This window comes from Heliangelus exortis, chromosome 5, assembly GCF_036169615.1.
Source record: "Heliangelus exortis chromosome 5, bHelExo1.hap1, whole genome shotgun sequence".
NCBI lineage: Eukaryota > Metazoa > Chordata > Aves > Apodiformes > Trochilidae > Heliangelus > Heliangelus exortis.
Genome location: NC_092426.1, coordinates 12,463,569 through 12,482,448, shown reverse-complemented (window position 1 = coordinate 12,482,448; position 18,880 = coordinate 12,463,569). Strand labels below are relative to the sequence as shown.

The window sequence follows — 18,880 nt, the reverse complement described above, 5'->3', positions numbered from 1 at the left end:
GTGAGACATTTCAGCAGTGATCTTCCAAATATTATTCATCAGTTTATTTAAAAAGAATGGATTTTATTCAACTAGAAGTATACACTATCACAATCAATCTCTTACTTCATTTTTACTAAAATATTTCAAATGAATGTTTTACACACATTATTAAAAAATCTGTACTATTACTTTCCCTCCCCAAAAAAGCTAGAGTGGTTCAATAATAGGTAAAAACGCGTGCTAAGGTCTAAAGAATTTTGCTATATACACAACAGCAGGTGCTAAGTTTTCCAGTTCTTTGTAAATCATACAGAAAATATAGCAGGGCTGTAAGATCACATGTGTAACAGAAATCAAACTTTAAACTGATTTCTAAAGCAGCACAAATAGACTTTCCCCACATTATGAAAAATATACAATTTTATCACTTTACAGTCATGCACTTTGAAAAAGATCAGTAGTACTCTTCCCCCACAGTTTCTAAAAAGATAAAAGGTCACTTTAACACTGATTTATTTTAATATCTAATATTTGGATAAAAATGTGCCATTCTTAAACAAGGTTGTGCTCAGCAGTCTTATCAAGGTGCAAAAGCCAACTGCAGCTGGTTACACCATGGCATTTCAGAAGCTTCTGTGGAAATGCTGTTCACTTCAGTCACTCCAACTAAAGTCAAGGATGTGATTTTACTTTCTTAAGCAAGCAAAGTCCATTTGTAAGCAGTGGATGCTTTCTGTGCCAGAGGATAGCAGAACCCAGGGCTTCCATCTTGAGGAAATTAACGTGGACTGTTGCCCCAAATATATGAGTTTAATGTCCGCTATTTCAAGAGGTGTTGCCCTCCCAACTTAATGTACAAAGCTCCTCAGGTGGTTTTCACTGAAGATTTAGCTCATAGGTAAGTAAATTTAAATATGCATGTAAAAAGCCTTTTTAGAAAACTGGAAATTCAGAACCCAAGTCATCCTGTAAAGTCACTGAGCATCATTTTACTCCAGGAAGCCACTTTATAGATCAAATGGAGCTAAGGATGAAGAGTAGCGAACCTAAAAACCCCATAAGAAGAACACCCCAGTGTCCAGCACTGCCACCCTGCAATATTAGTGATGCATTGGTCTTACATGGAAGACTCATGCCGCCAAGTAAGAGAATCTTAAAGAAACAGGATATACCTTAAGTGTATCAAGACTGTTAAAATGAACTGCTGGCTACCCTGTAAACTGTTTCTTCAGGATTTGCAGCACTATCTCTCCCCTGGTGGTGAGATCTGCAGGTAGAACAAACCAAGCTTTCCTTGAAGTCTTTGAATAGATTTTGAGAGTTTTGAGAGCAAGGAATATTTGAATGAGAATTACATAGCTGGTGAGACTAATAATCTGATGAATATAGCTCTTGTCTTGTTGAAGGACCTGCTAGTCTAATATACTCCTAAAATAGCAAGCAACATCGACACCATTAACTCAGCAAGTGCTGGCAATGTTTGCATTACTTTCATTAAAATTCATAGATATAAATTAACCTTGTTCCAAATATGCTTAAATTCTCTGCTTGATCCACTGATGCTTGATGCCACTGAAATTAAAATAGGCTTTCAAGCAGACAGATTAAAGTAACCTTCTGTTCAACATTATATCATAAGGAAGAATGATGCCTCTGCTTTGCATCTCCTTTCCTGGTATGAAAATCACAAGGTAGAACTTGAACAGAAGGAAGAGAAGTAATCAGTGGTGACAAGAAACAGGGCCAAAACAAAAAGTAAAGAGAAGGAAATCTGGAGTCCTCTACAGATGCTGTATTTTAAATGAGACAGTCAGACTATGGAATGGATTTTTGCAGACACCCTGAATGTAAATATTATTACTTGGAGTTAGCAAGCTCAGCTCACTGAGCATTAGTTAAGAAATAAACTACTGGTGTGTGAGTGAGAGTGTGTGCGTGGAAGGGGGTTCTAGTGGTGGGTTGTTTTCTTTCCAAACTTGTTTTGAGTACATTATTTCTGAAATGAATAATGAAGTGGTGCTTACTTTTACTGGTTACTGTGTGTTTTCATTGTGTTCCTTTGTTTTTTTGCTGATTCCAGGTCTGACAATCCAAATTCTTTACCCAGGTAGCTAGGTTATTGTATATTATGGCACCAATTACCTTCTGTAACTTGCCACATGGGCTCCTTAGCATTGTATTGGGGCTCCATGTTTATACAATACCTCAAGTTAAGAACTCAACTGGTAGAGCAAATTAATTAAAAAGGAAGAACCTGTCCAGCTAACCCAGATATCTGCAGCTCTGACTAATTCTTATAGAGAATAAAAAAAAAGTGATGGTGTTTGAGGTCATTTAAGTCTTTGAAATACCACTAAAATTGATGCAAATTTGAAGAGGAGGCTTTGATCTTTTCACATGGCTGTCTTTAAAATTATTTTAACACCTATTATTTTAATAACCAAGCCCAACTTCATTGGACTATTGGGAAAGGACATCTACTAAAATACAGGGTCAGCTGCTGTGACAACCTGGATAAGAAGGGGGGTTAAAATTCTTACAACTATACAAGCAGCTACTCCACAATACCAAATGTAGGTAAGTCCCACTGTTTTATGTACAACCATTAGAAGATGGAAAAACCCACTTGTTATGGTTCATTAACAAAAAGCTTGAATGGCAAGAAGTAGTCTCACCCAACAGCCCATGTTTATGGAGTTTTTATTCAGCTCTGCAAGGTTGTTTGGCTACCTTACACAGGAATCAGTATAGGTGAGGGATCCAGCAAGACCATTTAGAAAAAAATAGCCAAATCTTCCATGTGTGATAGATGAGCTGCTCTTGAAGATCCTGTGAAAGCCATAAGCGCTTGCTGCTGAATTATTTTGTAGTAAAAGCTTTACAGGAAAAGTGTTCCTTCCCATATGGTGTGTGGCTAAGTGACTTAATTCATATTACAGCTGCAGAAATCTTACATCTTTTGTTCACTAACAGCTGATAGAGTGTCTCTAAAGCCTTTCTCTACACTTGTGTGAGGAGCACCACCCTGCACCATACAGAGTGGTGCCAGTGTTTTTAGCTCGCCACTCAATGCTGTACTCAGTGCCTTGTGAAAACAGTTGCATGTCATTCTTCTCCAAAAAAGAAAGGGGTTTGCAGCTCAGGAGCCCGGCAGGCAGTTAAGCCAATAAATTCAAATTGCACTTTTCTTGGAAAGTGCTGCCTGGAGCCACTAACCTGGCTATGAATCATTGACAAGCGGGTGGACTGGAGCGATACAAACTGACTTCTCCGTGGGGTAAGGTTTCTTCTTGTTCCTCTTAGAAATTCTCTCAAGTTAGGTAATTCTACAAACAGATCATTACAACAAAGCAGGTTTGAACTACAATACAAATGATGCAAGTCTGGCATTATTAGATGGTTACCCATTGAACAGTAGTTCCAGAGCACCACAGCCTGGAAATCAGGCCGTTAGCTGCCGTATTTACACTATTGTTACAAAAAAACCCAAAACAAAAACAAAAAACCAAAACAAAAAACAAACGGGGAGGTGGGAATGGGCAGAAGGAAAAAGGAAACCCTGAAAAAAACTCAACCCCAACTCCCAAAGAGCAGGCAGCCAGGAGTGCTGAGCTCTGCCTCTTGAGTCTTCACAGAATCAATCACTTCCAGCATCCAGATAGTATTCCTACAAGGGACCCTTGAACTGGTTTCCTGAAAGATGCTGCCTGATGGAAGGTTTGGAGCTTGCAGCATCACCCAGCTTTCGCCAGACAACCTGTAAGAAAAAAAATAGAGGGGTGAGTGGGAAAAAGACAGGAATTAAAAAAAAAACCACCACCAAACACAGCCTCTGATGAGTTGAATGTTTAGAAGTCAAAATGAGCCATTTTCCAGAGTTGGGATGTAATTCTCCGCAGAACCACCGGATGGCAACTCTGCACCATTTTCCAAAGGAAAAACATTGATGCATTTTTCTAATTAGACTCTCTTGAAATTAGAACCATTTTTGCCTGGGGTAATAGTATAAAACAAATGTACTAGGTTCAGAAGTTAAGTTCAATGGCAGGTCAACCCTGACAAGCTTACAGAAATGATGTTACCATGAACAGAAAAGGTAATGAAAAAGCTAATGATTAAAACCGTATCTATAGAAGGTTTTTTCCAAGAAAACCATACATTTTTATAATTCTAGGGCCACTGGGGTAAGAGAGGCTATTTTTTTTTAAATAAGATAAAAAATAACACTTCAAAACACTTCATAGCTGCCTTAAGTCTACATAAAATGAATATTTTAAAAAAGCCAATGATACACAAACAGAAATTAATCCATTTGGGAGGATGAAGTTACAGCATTTTACCTTTTGCCCTGCGTGTCTGTAAGGGAATGTGGTCTCAAGCAAACAAAACAAAAGACCCTAAAAGGTAGGCCCACATTTACTCTGCTCTTCGCTTTTCTTGCAATGATCCAGCAACCAAAGTGCAGTGCTTCAGCCCTAGCCATGCTTGCGGTGATTTAGTTCTGCAAGAAGCACTTGTGTTCTTTACACTCTCTTTTTAGAGTTGGGGTGGTTTTCAGAATTTAAATGGAGAGTTAGGCTCCTCTCTGCTGCTGTGAGGGACTAAATGATGCCACTCGTGCTGACCCCCAGTGTGGACTTCTAAAAGAAAAGGCTTCATAAGCATCCTCCTCCCTGCTGTGGGCACTGCTGGTGCTGTCAAACAGCAAATCACTGACTGCAGACAACATGCAGCTTGAGCCATGTTCGAACAGAAATCCCAAACTCTTTGTTCAAAGCCAAAGGGCCTTGAAGCTGGAGGCAGTGCCAGAGCAGCAGACACCACATAGAACATCTTTGTATGAATGCTCACCATATAGGACATGGCAGGCTCAGGAAGCAGTGTGGTTGCCCACCCTGTTGGCAGTGCTAAAAGCACCCCAAATTTATGATGACATCCCATAGCTTCAGACATGAATATTCTCTCTCTGAAGTTACCTTATGGTAGCTCAAGCTGTACATTTTTAAAGACAGCAACTGCTTGCTGCTCAACCCAAACCATGTCCTTAAAGACACGGAATCAGCTCCTAACTGGACTCTTCAAATGAGTCACACACAGCTCTTGGTCATTTGTATTAGCTGCTCTGCATTCCTGAAGGCAGCAGAGTGGGAAGCATCTGCCAGCAAAGGGTGCTCAATGCAGTGAACTCAGGTTACTGATACCCAAAGCAGTGGTCAGCAAAGCTTCCACTTATTCCAGTGGATCTCCCATGATGTTTGGTGTGGCTTGTACAGAGCAGAGCCCTGTTCCTCTGTGCTTCTAAGAAAAGGACACAAAAAAACCCCATGGAGTTGCTGAATAGAGTTATTACATTGCACATTTCTCGAACAATCGCCTTCTCCTTTTCACTCAGGTCTTCTTCATAGTTGTCTTGCATTTGCCTGTCCAAATTTTCATGGACCTCAAGGACCTACAAAAAACAATATAACAAGCATTACATTCCTCAAATAATTAAGTGCTCCTAACAATCTTGTTAACCAGTATTTAAACTGGCAGGATTCACAAAGCCTTCAGAGGCAGAGCTCTGCAAAGACAAACACACCACCAAGCTGAGCGCCTCCATCCTCCCCCACCCCAAGTGATGCTGTGCCTCTACCCCACCACATCCATGCTCTGGCTACCATCACAGTCCTGGGGACCATAGTGACAGTTGGCAGTGAGTTGCCTGCACCCACAAAAACATCTTTTTCAGGAAGGCTGCTGGTGGCCCCACCTTCCAGGCAGCCCCCTTCCAGACAATGCCTCAGAAGTTTGTGCTTGCTCCATTCCCCTCTTACTCAGGAACAAATCTTCTCCACTGCCTTCTGCTAATCCAAGTCATGGGGCAACTGTGGCCAGCCCAGGCCAGCAGCTTTTCAGTCTAGCAGGTTTTTTGCCATCAGGGAAGAGGCAAACCAGGGGGTGTGTGTCACTGAAAAGCAGAGTATTACCCACTGTGCAGCTTAAATGTGTGGGTCCTTAATCAGCCACGAGTTTTCAGATCTTAGACATGGCCAATTTAACTCACCTTTTGGCTGAAAATTGTTATTAATTGATTTAGTTTTTCAAGGGAGCCCCTTGGAGGCCCATGATGACAGTGAGCAAGAGGCAGGCTATTAGAACACAGCCCTGGGACTGACTCAAAGATCCCAATATGGTTCCAATCCCAGCTCTTGCCCACCCCTTGTCTGAGCTGGATGCAGCCAGGCTGCAGAGGGGATGGCAATGAAGTGGGGAAATTTTACAAGTATTGCTTCCCAGGACCCTGTGTTCTAACTGCAGCCCTCTATGAAGGTGCTGTCCCTACTGTGTGCCCAGTGCCATGGTGGATCTGGGTCACCCTCTCCCTGTGCCACTGATGCCCTCTGAAGATGGAGATAATCACATCAACTCCCTGAGCTTATCTTTAATCTCTGTTGGCTCCAGCAGCAGGTGTTTTTGTGTGCATAAATACTGCTATAGCTCCCAGGGAAGAACCAAGCCAGACCCAATGCAAGGATGGGTTTCACCCTTTGCTGAGGTATCCAGCACTGGATGCTCCACAAAAGGGGATACCAGGATAGACTATCCCCAGGTCTGCCTCAGCACAGCAATCGTGCTGTACTCAAACTGTGTTAGGAACAAAAATAGGTCATTCTCCTAGGGCCCTTAACCTACTTCTAAAATGCACCAGCTACTTTAACCAACATAGCTGGGACCAATCCTTGCACAAATAAGAATTATCCACATCCTTTCTAAGAGTAGACAAAGGGCAAGAGGGATGCAAAAAGCATGTAGATGCTGACAAAGAGAGCATCTAGTTTTTGCTAAACAGGAGGGAATTAATTATTGATCCAGCTGGACTTCCACATCGAACTCACTCAGCTGGAGTCAGCGTGGCTGCAATGCTCAGCTGCAAAGGCAGAGGCCTCCAGGATCACATCCCTGTGCAGAGCACCAGGGCTGCCAGGCTGGCAGCTGAGCACTGGCAGGTGTCAAGGACAACCGTGATTTAGATTAGTTAAAGATCACATCAGCTCCAGCCTCTGCTTTCACCAGCCATCAATCTTGCAGGCACAAAAGTCTCAGCAGACAAAACTAAACCACTTTTCCATGACTTTCACTTAAACTGAAAAAACCCAAAAAAAACCAACAACAAAACCCAACATTCCAGGAGGTGTGGATGGGTGGAGCAGCCCCTTTCTTTCAGTGGAAATTTCTTTTAATGGTGTAAACCAAGCAGAGATGGGGCTAAAAGCAAATCAGACAGAAGCTATGGCTCTATTTCGTTTCTGAATGATTTGGGACTCTATTTACCCTGTAAACCATCTTGGTCCCCAGGCCCACCTGATGTCTGGGTAGGCACTCAGTAAAGATGCGTTAGCATCTGGGGTAAGGAAAAAAGGCATTTAACAGCTTATTCTCAAAAGGCATGCTGGAAAAACTACACTTTGAAAAGCAAAACCACCACCTAAAAAAGCCACAGGAAGGCCTCTTAGTGCTGATCTAGCCCCAGACATTCTCAGATGTTGCCAGGCACCACCTCAGCTCTTTAGAAGGACCACATTAATGTTCCTCCAATTACAGCACTGGTGTCTATGGACATGCTTTCACACAAATAGTCTGTGGCTCAGCTGAAGTTCAAGGACTGTCGATCGAAGAAACTAAGGTATATCCCCCCATGATTTCTGCCATATCTCAACCTACAGAAAACAGACAAGTGTGCCCCAGGCTCAAGGTGTCTCGTGCCATCCTGGCCTTTTTGCTCCTCATCAAACTGCACTGACAGCACTTGGCTCTTTGCAGACACACCAGCACGATGTGCTCTCCCTGGGTGAAATGCCAGCTGGCCCAGGTGGCTCTGCCCAGGCATGGGGTGATTCCCCACACTGGGGAATGGGGCTGGACTGGGTAATGCTGCTCTTCTGCCTGGAGATGTCACCTCCTGAAGCCAACTTGCACTGTGCTCTTGACGAGCAAGCTGGTTTGTCTGGCTTTCTCCCTGCTGATACATAAACTGTGAGGAACACCTCGGGTATATTTAGTTCTCTTTCATGACTGCACTGACATCTGTGACCAAGGCAGTATCACCTCAAATTCATCCAGTCCATCTCATCCACCTCCCTGCCGCATTGCTGTACTGGCCCAGCAAGACCACATGATGCATATTTAAAAAACAAACAAACAAACAACCCCACTGAAGAGTTGTGATGACTGCAGTAAGGCTTTGGAAAGGGAGCTGAAAGTTGCAGCAAGAGTTTCTGTCCCAGGAAGCACTCTGAGATGGAAGGATGCTTTCTGAAGGGTGCAAGCCTCACTGTTTTTTTAATTTTAAGTCAGAAGGAAAAAGCACTGGTGAACACAGCACTGTGCTTCATCAAGGGAGCAGTCTGTATCCCTTGATAGGACTTTTCCCTAGTGTTGTCCAAAACCTGCCTTACTCAACAGCAGTGGGAGTGACTGCCTGATGGCTCTGCACACATGGGAGATCCTGGCTGCTGCTGCAGGGGGAGGCGGGTTATAGGCTAAGTGTTGTTCTCTTGCACTTGTCTCTTCCTCACCTCCCCATGTCTTTAGCAGGTTTGCTCAGTTCCTAAGAAAAGTGCTTTGATGTTAAGTGAGATACTGAGCTGTAGCATATGTACCTTTTATTCTCGTTAGCAAAAACAGCTGTTAGCAGTGCCAACCTGTCATCTCACTCCTTATTTCGTAGGCGCAAACAAAAACTATTTCAGAAGCAAAAATAAAGAAAATACCTAAATGCCCTGATGAACAAACTTATGTTACATGACAGGCAATGCTTCAGCCACGTAGCTGGTGTTCAGCTGCCAGAAAAAGCCAAGGAAAAAAGCCTGGGGGACATTACAAACATAGGTGCAGACAGAGACAATCTGGAAGCCCGGCAGATCCATGCAGAGTGCACAGCCCCTCTGTGACCTTTGCTTGGGCAGACTTGCACTCAAGCAGTTTGCAAGTGAAGTCAACTTTCATCTATCCTTGCCCTTCTTTGAGGTAAGAACCTAGCCTGTTACAGCTGTAAGGACTTCTTTATGCAACTAAGAAGGGCTTTTTCAGATACCTGATGTGGTATTTTAGGCTACTCTCTTCTCCTAAAGGGAAGGTCGTGAGCTGTATCACAGGCAGTGAGGATCTATGCTGGTAACTGCATCAGGATTCCCATATGCAGGAAAAAGCTGCCCAGTCCTGCAGGGTATAGATAAGACCCACTCCATATGCTCCAGCATGTTGTTGTCATGAAACATTTTCTTCTATCCAGTTTAAGATCCTCAGCTGGAGACCAACAACCACAATTTCACTATGTCACAAGAAGGGAGGAGAAGAAATTGAAACAACCAGTTTCCTCAGTCTTTTCAATTTCCATCTGATCCTTGGAAATGGGCCACAGGATGGAAAAACAAATACCTTCTCATCTCTCCCTGCCACACCAACCTGCAGGAAAATTTCCTCCTAACTTCAAATGTGAGAGTATTTTTAACCCTACGTGTGTGGGCAGGATACATCACATGAGATCACTTACATCCCATGAGATGTCTGCTAGGGCACCTGTACTAAATCCAGCCATGGCACTTGCCAAGGATTTGAAGACGAATGTACCCCACCAGCCAAAACCTCAAAGTGCAGAAGAGAATTTTTTCCAGCCCTTCCTAATGATCAAAAAAGCTCTGAAGTAGAGGATTAATAATGAAGACTATGATATTAATAACAGTACTGGTACTAACAATAATACGTGCAAACAACCAGCCATCTGACTTCAACTCCTTTACATGCACTTTTGCACCACACCTCTCAAACTTAACTTCCAGTTTCCAAGAATCTTCCTTATTAGTTTCCCAAACTTTTCAGTTTAAGCTTAACAAACCACATCTTAACATCATTTGTTGCTTGCACTTCCTAAGAGACTCACTGCCAAAACCCCTACATCAAATAGAAACTTAATTTCAAAAACAATTGTGTTCATAATCAATTTATAATTATTTGATTTTGTAACTTAAAACCACTATCAACTCTGTTTAATATTGTCCCTCACCACCACCTCATCAAATGAAATGAAGAGCAGGAGCAGAAAGTATAAATGCCACAGTTTGGGAAGAAAAAGCCAACAGCAGTAAACTGAACTGCACGAGGGATAGGATGACAACATGCAAGTAAAACGCATTAGTACAAAGTACTAACTTTCTATCTGTTGTGTTGCCATGAGAAGAGCAAAATTGCAATTCTGCCAAAGAGGTGTCTGCTGCACCACAGCACACTGTACCACCTCATGGCACATCCTTACCTTCATAGCATGCACAACAGCCTCTGGTTTCTGACCAACAGGGACATATCCTGCTGCAGGAGAAGATGCAAGATCAGCTGTCATGCGAGATGGGCCCTGTTGAAAAAAGATAAGGTTAATTATTATTAATTATTATTGCGTTAATTTCCTTTGGGTGATTTAAGCAAGGAGAAAGAGAATATCCAGAAAATTTGAGCACTAGCTTCTCCCAAATTCAATTCTCTTCAGCATGTCCTTTTGCAGAGACAAAAGACATCAGTACCTCTTCCTCACAAGTCATTTGATTTAATGCCATTTAAGCCTACTATCACTCAGCCTAGATGTATTCAGGCAGGAGATCACCATGGTTTAAAGCTAAATTGATTCAAGAAACATTTTTTGCTCACTTAAGATAGCTTTGTACAAGGGCAGGATCAAAAAGTTCTCATCCTTCTAGCCAAGGGAGCAATGCAAACAAGATGATTTTCCAGCATAAAGCGGTCATTTCTAAGAAGCTGCTTTCATTAAAGAAACAGTTGGCATAACTTCATTGCTTTTCTGGCAACATTTTCACATAGACATCAAGTACCAATCTCCAGCTACAGAGAAAATTGTGAAGGCAACCTTAAAACAAGCAGATGTCCAAAGCTAATGTTGGCTGGGTTTGTTTCCAAAATGCTGGCCAGTCTTCTTGCATGAAGGATCCCGTTGGGAAAGATGCCGAAATTATATTTTACAAAAGATTTTTACTGTCCAAACAGCCTTGTAAGCACTTTTTATGGAGCTTTCTTTTTTTAAAGGCATCCAACTTGGATTATGAGAGACACAATATCTTTATTCAGTGAGATGCACCCTGCCTGTCCCTAATATTTTTGGATAGCTTTGTAGCAGTAGGAGAAATCAACAATGAAACCATTGACAAAACTCATATTTAGTCTTCACATCCTTTAGGAAACACAAAGAATGATTATACTGAGGGCCTCTGAAAGCAAATTAGGATGGCAGAGCGGCATGTAGCACCATCACAGGAATGCTTTCACACACAGCACACGGGGCAGTCCATTCTCATCTTTCCTGTGTTTAAAAACACAGCATGTTTTATGCTTCCTCTCATCACTTTGCCTCCTAAGCCAAGGCCAACAAGCTACTTGTGCCAGAAAGGAGGACCAGTGGCAGGGCACTTCACCACCTCTTGTTCTTCCAAATGTTTTAAATTGTGGGGGCCTTTTTACTAATGAAAGTGTTCATGTGCATACATGGAAGAAAAAGATGGGCCAAGACATTAAGCAAACCCCCCCCCCAAAAAAAACCATGAAAAACATGGAGTCTCTCATGCCCAGGCCACTGAACTGTGCTGAACCCATGTCATGACAAACAGGCATTTACTCATAATAGAGACCTTCACAAATTGTGTTGCTGGTGATCCAAAAACTTCCTTCTGAGAGGCAGGCATCTCAGAAAAGTGAAAATTAGACTTAGTAACTCCACAATAATTCTCCAAGGAGATTTAACAGACTGCCAAAGCACAGAGACCAAGAGACACTCACTGGCTGGGCATGGTTTTCAATATGTTGGCAAAGGGCTACAGCTTGCTGGATTTGTGGCCACCTGGGGACATGTCCTCAGCCACCCCATCCATAACAGCACACAGAAAAGACAGAGGCTGGGGTGGGAGCACCAGAGACTGGGTCCAGCAAGTCTATAGACGCCACTTAAGATTGCAAAATGGGTTACAAATTTCTCACAAGGCTGGTAAATGCAACAGTCCTTCCAGAATCAGCCTCCCACATAGGTCAAAGATATCAATATGTGCATAATTCCTCTGGCTTCAGCATGAAAGCTGCCTTCTTTCTATAAGTGACCAAGGTCCTGACAACTGAAAGAAGAATATTCAGGACTTTGTGGCCATGAACTGTACTTAATATGGATCTTCCCCACAGTCCCCTTTAGAAGTAACTCAGAAAATACCAAGCAAAGGTCTGACATCCAGTATTTCCTCTGAGCTGAGAGTGATACAAGTAAAGGGAATTCTGCTGGATCCTGCTTTTAAGGATTTTAAGCAAAATTTAAGATTTTAAATAGTTTTCTGATCGATCCAGAGTAGCTAATGAGGCTCCTGTATGACAGACAGGCAGTGGCAGCTTCTCTTCACAGAACTTAAGTCACTAATGAGCTACAAAGCATTTCCATGATCATAATCATTCTCAAAATTATTACAGAATATAAATTAAACCAGCGTGATTAGAGAGAAATGTTTTCTAAAGTGTTTGATCGTATTTCACAAATCACCACTCTGACATGATAAAAGTAACCTTGCATGCATGGTGCTGCACTGGATATATTGTGTATACTGCTCAAGGGGTCATCATCCTTCTCAGACCAGTGGTTGAAATTCAGCAAGGACAATCAGCTGAGCTCCACTTGGACACAGGTAGAGAATTTGACTTAAGAAAAATCACATTAAAGAATAAGGGATGCGACAAAGGAGGTAGACCCAAGCCTTGCCGTTACAGTCTCAGTACAAGATTACTTAATTTCTAAATCAGACGTGATCCTTGATCCTTAGCTTGGAAGCCAGATATCCCACTCAGTTGAAACAGATGCCCAAACTGATGAGTGCAGCAGTCAGCAATGGCAGATCACAGAATCACAGAATGTCCTTGGTTGGAAGAGACCTTCAACATCATCCAGTCCAACCTTTGACCAACACTGTAAAATCACCACTAAACCCTGTCCACACGCTGTTTAAACACCCCCAGGGTTGGTGACTCCACCACTGCCCTGGGTAGACTACTCCAATGTCTGACAACCCTTTCAGAGAAAAAATGTTTCCTAATATACAGCCTAACAGCCTATCCAGATCACTGTGTAATAGACATTTAGATGGAAGAGTGTTCCAAATGACCATGATGCAGACCTGCTTTGCCTCAAGCCACAGAGATCTCCCCACCACATAAGACTGCTTGCTGCTACAGAAGGCCACACATGCATGTGAAGGAAGTAGGAGAGCAAGTTAAGTATCTCATCAACATTCCCACTCTTTGATGAATCAGGTAAATGCACACACATGGAAGTGTCAGGAAGCACTCCCCACTGCTATGGATGGCTTAATATTTACCATTACACTCAGTGCTCTTTGTGCGGTTGCACCCCTAGAGAAGGTTCTTTCCAGACACAGAGCTGGGAGTGTTATAAAGAGGGGAATAGGTGCTTTGTCCACACTGATTTCAGTGTGGTTCACAAAGCACCTTCAGACAAATTCATATCAGCTTCCTGTATGGAGGAATATGTGAAAGAGGCCAGAAAGGAGGGGTTTGTAGTCAGCAAGGAAAGAAATTACAACATACCCAGCAGGATGAATGGCCAGCCTTTGGAGAACTGAAGAGAGGAAAATGGACAGAGTTCACTGATGGTATTAGCTGAAGGGGAGGAAATAGAAGGAACTGGAGATAAAGTCAAAGTTTCTGGGCTGGAAAACTGCCAACAATGGGAGAGAAGGGAGGGAATGGGAAGAAAGAGGAGGATGTTAATATTGCCCAGCAGGAAGCCAGATGAGATGAAATGTAGGGGGAGAGGGAACCAGAGAAAGGAGATTGGAAGAAGGGCAGGAGGGCAGGGAAAGTCTCAGGAAGTCAGTGTTAAGGTAGTAGCTGAAATTACAGAGATAGGAGAGGAGATTCCTCATGCCTAAAATAGATGTATCTGGGAACTGTGTAAGAATTTTGGAACTGTGGTAAACAGCTGCATCCCAGCACTCTAACTCAGCTATTCTGAGAACCTCTTACCACTGCAGAAACCCATGCCCCTTCCTGTTCCCTATCACTGACATTTTCACAGCGACTGGAACACAACTGACTCAGCACCCTGACAGACAATAATAGAAAGGTTAATCTGGTTACATCCTAAGAAGTAGAATTTGTCCATATAGGCAAAAAGCAATTTGGTGTGTTCTGTGTTCTGGGGCAGGCATCACACTCAATTTCCTCTCCCTGTCTGGTTTTGTTGAACATGCACTCTCTGGCTTTTCCACTTGCTAGGATTTCATAGCATTTGGTAGCTCAGAGGTGGTTCACTCTTCATCCTCAGACATGTGGTTATGTGGAGTATTGCATAACTATATAAATGAATTTTGAGCTAAAAGGGAGTTCAGAATTCACCAAAAAGGATGCCATTATATTTATAACAAAGCTGTTGAGAATTACCATCTTGATTGTGTTTCCAGTTTACAGGAAGCTGACTCACTTCAAAATGCAAAGTTTCTTACTCTCTTTGGCCACAGCTAGCTTTGCAGTTCCTCCAGGTTTACAGCAGCAGAGAGGAGACTGAAAGTTAGTTTAACTTTCAGAACTTGTAATTCAAAAAAAAAACAACTGTACATCTATGTTGTGGTTTGAAATGGTGACCTGGGTAGAATTACATCTCACACCACTTTCTGTTTTCTCCACAGCCACATTTATACTGCTAAAAGAAAGAGCTGCACAGTGGTGAGATTACCAGGGGGGTAGGGGTGTCTAGGTTAGGTATCTGACACGAGAGATCCCAAGTGCTTGGAGGAAGCACCTTATCTTCCCCACGCACAGGGTTTGTTGGCCACTGCACCTATGAAAGTCAGAGACCCTTCTCCAAGATACGTTTGTAAGAAGCAAAAGCCCAGGGAATCAAAAGCTGTGGAGCTCTGTGTGATCCATTCAATGCTTTCTAGTCCTTTTGCTGCTCTGCAAACCACTGCAGCCAGTTCAGAGCATTCAAGATCACGGTGGTGTGGATGAGTTCTGCCCTGGGAAAAACAGCCCTATTTCTGCTGCCAATATTGCTCCGGGACTGTAGTGTCCCAGGAGGCTCCTGGCAGGGCTCTTCTGCATCCCTCATGGGAGCCAAGTGTCAAGTACTCATGTATCTAGCCTCTCTCCCAGTGGAGAATCCATGACAGCAGTACTGAAGCACCACTGAACACATTTCTCTTTAAGCCTTCACCTGTTCCTCCATTTCAAGCAGATCAGTTCTGGATATTTGTTGGTGTCTGTGATGGGACCAATGCAGTTCTCAGCACTTACTGTTCCCGCATAGCATCAGCCTTCTCGTGCAGGCAGGCCCACATCATGTATGCCCAAACCACAAATCCACCCAAGAAACCCAATTCTGAGTCTTCAGGGCTTGTGCTTCAATCTGTGGTCTGTAAGGGGATTCACAATCCAGCTGTATCACTAATAGAATAAGAAAGGAGAGGAACTCCACAGTCTCTGATGTCAGAGCATCCTTGAAGCAATATGCTACATGTAAGAGATAAATCCCCCAGTTCTCTAAAAAATGATGTTTGACCTGGTGACGGCCTCAGACCCAAAGCAGAAAACCAACCAAATCAAACTAGCCCATTCACTGCCTCAGCCCAGAACACAAAGACTATCAGCAAAGCAAGACTACTGATGTGAAAAAGAAAAATCCAAAGACAAGAAGTACTGATAATGATCCTTTTTAATCTGACACAAAAAAATGAAGAGCAAAGGCCTCAGCTTGCTGCTGCTGGAGAAAATCTGCTCCTCTGTATTAAGCCATGATGGCACAGCCAGTGTCTAAGACCAAATTGCCTGATGAGTCCTTGCTGGCTCTATCTGGTTGCACACCATGTGGTCCCACACTGATGCTGACAAGCACCACCATCAATACTCCATTCCTATGTGTTTGGAGGAACAAAATTAATAGAACTCTCTGTAACAGGGCACGGTGGGAACTCCTGATAATGACACACCTCCACAGAGGCAAAATAAGCTCAAAATGTGAACATTTCTTAGTAACAGCAGGGATGCTTTGGAACCCAAGAAGAAAAGAACCTAACTGGAGACAACAGGTGTCTGCTCTTTTGGAGGGTTTGGACTGAAAATCTCAAAAAGGAACAAAGAAATGTGTATAAACAATTTTTCCTTGATTCCTCCAGGGATCTCAAAAGACATGAGACCCTGGTCGTGCCACCAGTTTTCAATCTCTTTCTGCTCAATTATATTCTGTCTTTTAATTACATGCTTTCCCACCTCAGCTCCAAGAGAGTTATTCTTCATCTGCAGAAAGACTGAATACAGCCTAAGTTGCAAAACCCAGAGGACCATGTCATGCTGATTTTACTTCATCTAAAACCCACAGTCCAGGCACTGAGGATGCTTCAGACCAACATGGAGCATGCAAGCATTAATGCTTCTGAACCTCACATTTTCTCCTTGCTTTTTTTTTTTTCTTTTTTTTTCTATTATTAAAAAACCCAAAACAAAACCAAAAGCAGACATTCAGGATTCAGATCCAATGAAATAAACCAAATTTTTGTAGTGGTATACTTCAGACAACATAAAGGTAGATGGAGTCACAGCAGATTCTGAAGTTTTTATTGCTGAGACAGAACAAGGAAAATTACATTACAGGCAGCCACTGCCAGACAAGTCTCAATAAAATTCCTAGGCACGGCTATTTATCTCGCAGTGGTTTTGTTTTCAGTCTACTTGCCCAGATTTGAATCATACCTGGGCTCTTCCTTAGCACCCATCACCATCCAGGTGTTTTAAAGAAATAATGGTGCAGAGACCACCTTGTAATTACAACCTGCTAAGGGACAAGCAGGAGGCAGAAACATGTCTGCAGCCCTGGAAAGTGGAAAGTGTATGGCAGAGCCAGGCAGTAACTCGGAAAGATGCCATGTCCAATTGCATACCCCAGCCCCAACATGCTGGCAGAAGTGGGGCTCAGCAATCTTTGGTTTTGCAAATGGTGCTTGTAGCTACAAAGTTTAGGAAGCACCTGGAGGAGCTCCAGCCAGAGGCAATGCTGGGGGCAGATGGGGAAAACCAGTGGCAAAACCAAGGACCAAGAGCACAGGGCCACTCTGGCATGAAAGAAGCATCCCTAGACCCTTGCAGGGAACACACTGAAACCCCAAAGGACACTGTCCCCATCAGAAACATAGCACAAGCAGCACCGAGGGCAAGCAACAGGCTGCACACAGCCGGCCCATCCAGAAAGAGCAATTTCCTTCCCACAGGGAAATGATCAGCAACCCCCGGGGGCGGTGAGTCACATGAAAAAAAAAATACCCCGTGTTACTGGCAGCCTGAGAAATTCCCTGGGCCCCAAAATGGCAGATCAGACCCCCTCACCATTTCTGTGTTTCAGTCCTCTGCTGCCTTGCAGCTGCAGGGGGTTAATGCCTGAAACAAAGCGATGGCGCAGCGCAGCACTGAAGCGTGACACGACTCCGGGCTGACTCTTCTCCCTCCCTTCCTTAGAAGACCCTTCCCCTCCTTGTTGCATCTTCTCGTGCCCACAGCAGCTCTGCCATTGCCACCACATGTGGTGCTCCTGAAGGGGTCTGGCTCCTCTCACAGCCCCGCAGGGACAAAGCTACCTGAAGGCCCCTGGCAGCAGCCCCAGGGCTCCTCTTTGGCTGCAAGAAGATTTCCGAGAGGCACAAAGAAGGGCCCAGCACCAGCTGCTCTGCAAACCACACCATGCAAAGAGGAGCATTCCTGCCTCCCTGCCGCAGGCAATGCCAGACCTCTTGTTCCTGAGCAAGGGACACCCTGAACAGAGACAGGGAGCACCCAGCTCCCTCGTGTGCCTGGCAGATGATTCAAAGCACTGAAGATATTGGTTATTGTTATTCCTTCCTACTGTGCAGAAAACATGCCAGCATCCAGCTCCAAAAAACCACTCCCTCTCACCTTGTGCGCTTAAAAGGCTGCAGAGCCTGATGTTCCCAAAGTCAGAGTGGGCTTCCTTGCAGCTGCGAGTGCTTGACACCCAACCACCAGGAACAGGAGAAAGAAAGAACATGTAGAAGATCCCACAGGCAGACACCAGCTCCCCAGCACGATATGGGTCCTGGCTACTGGTGCGAGTGAGCACAGGAACCATCAGTACTCTGTATTAGCATCTTCCCTATCAAATCAAGGGACTTTACTGCAGCTGCTAATCTCCTTTGGCACTACTTAATTTGCTGCCTTTAATCATAGGGAGCAGCTGGTCATGTAAACATTCAAATCCATGACTTAACCACTGGAGCCAGACAGCACCCATCTGTATAGCTCAGCCACCACCTCCTACATCTTCACCACCTCTGCTGAGTTCAGGGGTATCTACGTAAGTAACAAAAAGGGCTTACATGGCCCTTTTGATGAATAAAGAATTTAACTGTTTCATTGCTTTCTGAACATAAACATGAAGGACACCTGACAAAGGATTAGCTCTTCTCCCCAGCAGGCATGGCACAGCACTGGCTGTACAGGCTGCGCTGGGGCACCAAAGGAAAACGGAGGATTTCAGGGACTGCCCCAGACAGAATAAACAAACTCAGGCCACTGTTTGCACCTTGATATCATCTACAAACAGGAAGGGCATCTTCTCTCAGCACAGCGGATCGAAGCTCCAACCTGGGAAAGCCCTCAGCAGGTGCAAAGCCAGTGAGTCAGCTTCCTCAGGCAGAGGAAGGGGACAGGAGAGTGGTCACTGTTTGGGTTGGTAACAGCAACACAGAGCTGGAATGGGGACATGCTGTTAAAAATCCCCACCGACAGCCTCAGTTCCCCCAAGTTGTGAGGTTACTACCAACATGACATGTTCAGAGCAGTTTCAGCCCATTACTACCTG

At 43.8% G+C, this 18,880-nt stretch overlaps 1 protein-coding gene across 4 annotated transcripts in view; it reads right to left on the bottom strand.

Moving 5' to 3' along the window:
* Positions 1-42: 42 nt before the first annotated feature.
* The window catches only part of CCDC85C (coiled-coil domain containing 85C), a 107,367-nt gene continuing 88,529 nt past the window's right edge, over positions 43-18,880 (bottom strand). For all 4 annotated transcript variants that reach the window (XM_071745641.1, XM_071745640.1, XM_071745639.1 and 1 more), the window contains 3 exons: positions 10,277-10,372; positions 5,333-5,431; positions 43-3,739 (listed from right to left, as the gene is read on the bottom strand). In XM_071745641.1, coding sequence (XP_071601742.1) covers positions 3,650-3,739; positions 5,333-5,431; positions 10,277-10,372 — 285 coding nt within the window. In that variant the 3' untranslated portion in view covers positions 43-3,649. The remainder of the gene's footprint in view (positions 3,740-5,332; positions 5,432-10,276; positions 10,373-18,880) is intronic.